The sequence below is a fragment of the Sinocyclocheilus rhinocerous genome, unplaced genomic scaffold (genome assembly GCF_001515625.1).
Source record: "Sinocyclocheilus rhinocerous isolate Xijiao unplaced genomic scaffold, SAMN03320098_v1.1 scaffold407, whole genome shotgun sequence".
Classification (NCBI taxonomy): Eukaryota; Metazoa; Chordata; class Actinopteri; order Cypriniformes; family Cyprinidae; genus Sinocyclocheilus; species Sinocyclocheilus rhinocerous.
Window position 1 is genome coordinate 597863 of NW_015633444.1, and position 1101 is coordinate 598963.

The following is a 1101-nucleotide window of genomic DNA, read 5'->3' on the forward strand; positions in this document are numbered from 1 at the left end:
TAAATTTACAGTAACTTACTGGCAATTTTGGTTGCCAGTAAGACTGTATATATAAAAAACACAGGCAGTTGTGTACCTCCATGCTCCCGTAGGTTTGTTCAGGATGGTCCGAGAGGGCGATAAGCGTGGTGCTGTCCTCCACTAAATTCTTCTTCCTTTTCATCATTACCCCAAAACAGCCAGTTTACCTCTGTGTTTTCTGACCGCCAATCTGAGAATCCTCTGCCCCTCTTTAAAACATGGTGCAATGATACAGTTATTATTTTGTAATAAAGAACCAAAAATACAAAATCTGGCATGTACAATATCGGTAAAAAGTTTGGAATAATCACATTTTTTCAATGTCTTCTCTTCTGCTGACCAAAGCTGCAGTTATGTGATAAAAAATACAGTACATGAAATAAAATTCTGAAATAAACGATAACATAAAATAACGGTAACACTTTACAGTAAGGTTCCATTATTAACTAACATGAACAAACAAAGAACAATACATTTATTACAATATTTGTTAATGTTAGTTAATGACAATGAACCTATTGTAAAGTGTTATCAAAATAACTGTTTTCAATTTTAATGTATTTTAAAATGTAATTTATTGCTGTGATCAAAGCTAAATTTTCGGCATCATTACTCCAGTCTTCAGTGTCACATGATCTTCAGAAATCATTCTAATATGCTGATTTGCCGCTCAAGAAACATTTCTGATTATTATCAATGTTGAAAACAGTTGTGCTGCTTCATATTTGTGTGGAAACCATAATACTTTTTTTTTCATGATTCTTTGATGAATAGAAAGTTCAAAAGAGCAGCATTTATTTGAAATAGAAATATTGTGTAGCATTATAAATGTTTTACTGTCCCTTTTTTTATGTCCCTACTGAATAAAAATACTGATATATATAAATCATATATATATATATATATATATATATATATAAACTTACTTAGCCCACACTTTTGAGTGGGAGTGTATCACGGTTTCTAATAATCAGAAATATTTCTGAAGAATCATGTGACACTGAAGACTGGAGTAATGATGCTGAAAATACAGCTGCGCATCACAGAAATAAATTACAGTTTAACAGATATTCACATAGA

General features: G+C 31.2%; 2 protein-coding genes across 2 annotated transcripts in view; both read right to left on the minus strand.

Moving 5' to 3' along the window:
* The window catches only part of LOC107744024 (anoctamin-7), a 29084-nt gene that overhangs the window by 25249 nt on the left and 2734 nt on the right, over positions 1–1101 (minus strand). The gene's annotated exons all lie outside the window — the stretch shown is intronic.
* Positions 85–1101, minus strand: part of LOC107744038 (endothelin-converting enzyme 2-like) — a 39989-nt gene continuing 38972 nt past the window's right edge. The window contains exon 16 of the mRNA XM_016557508.1: positions 85–230. Coding sequence (XP_016412994.1) covers positions 99–230 — 132 coding nt within the window. The 3' untranslated portion in view covers positions 85–98. The remainder of the gene's footprint in view (positions 231–1101) is intronic.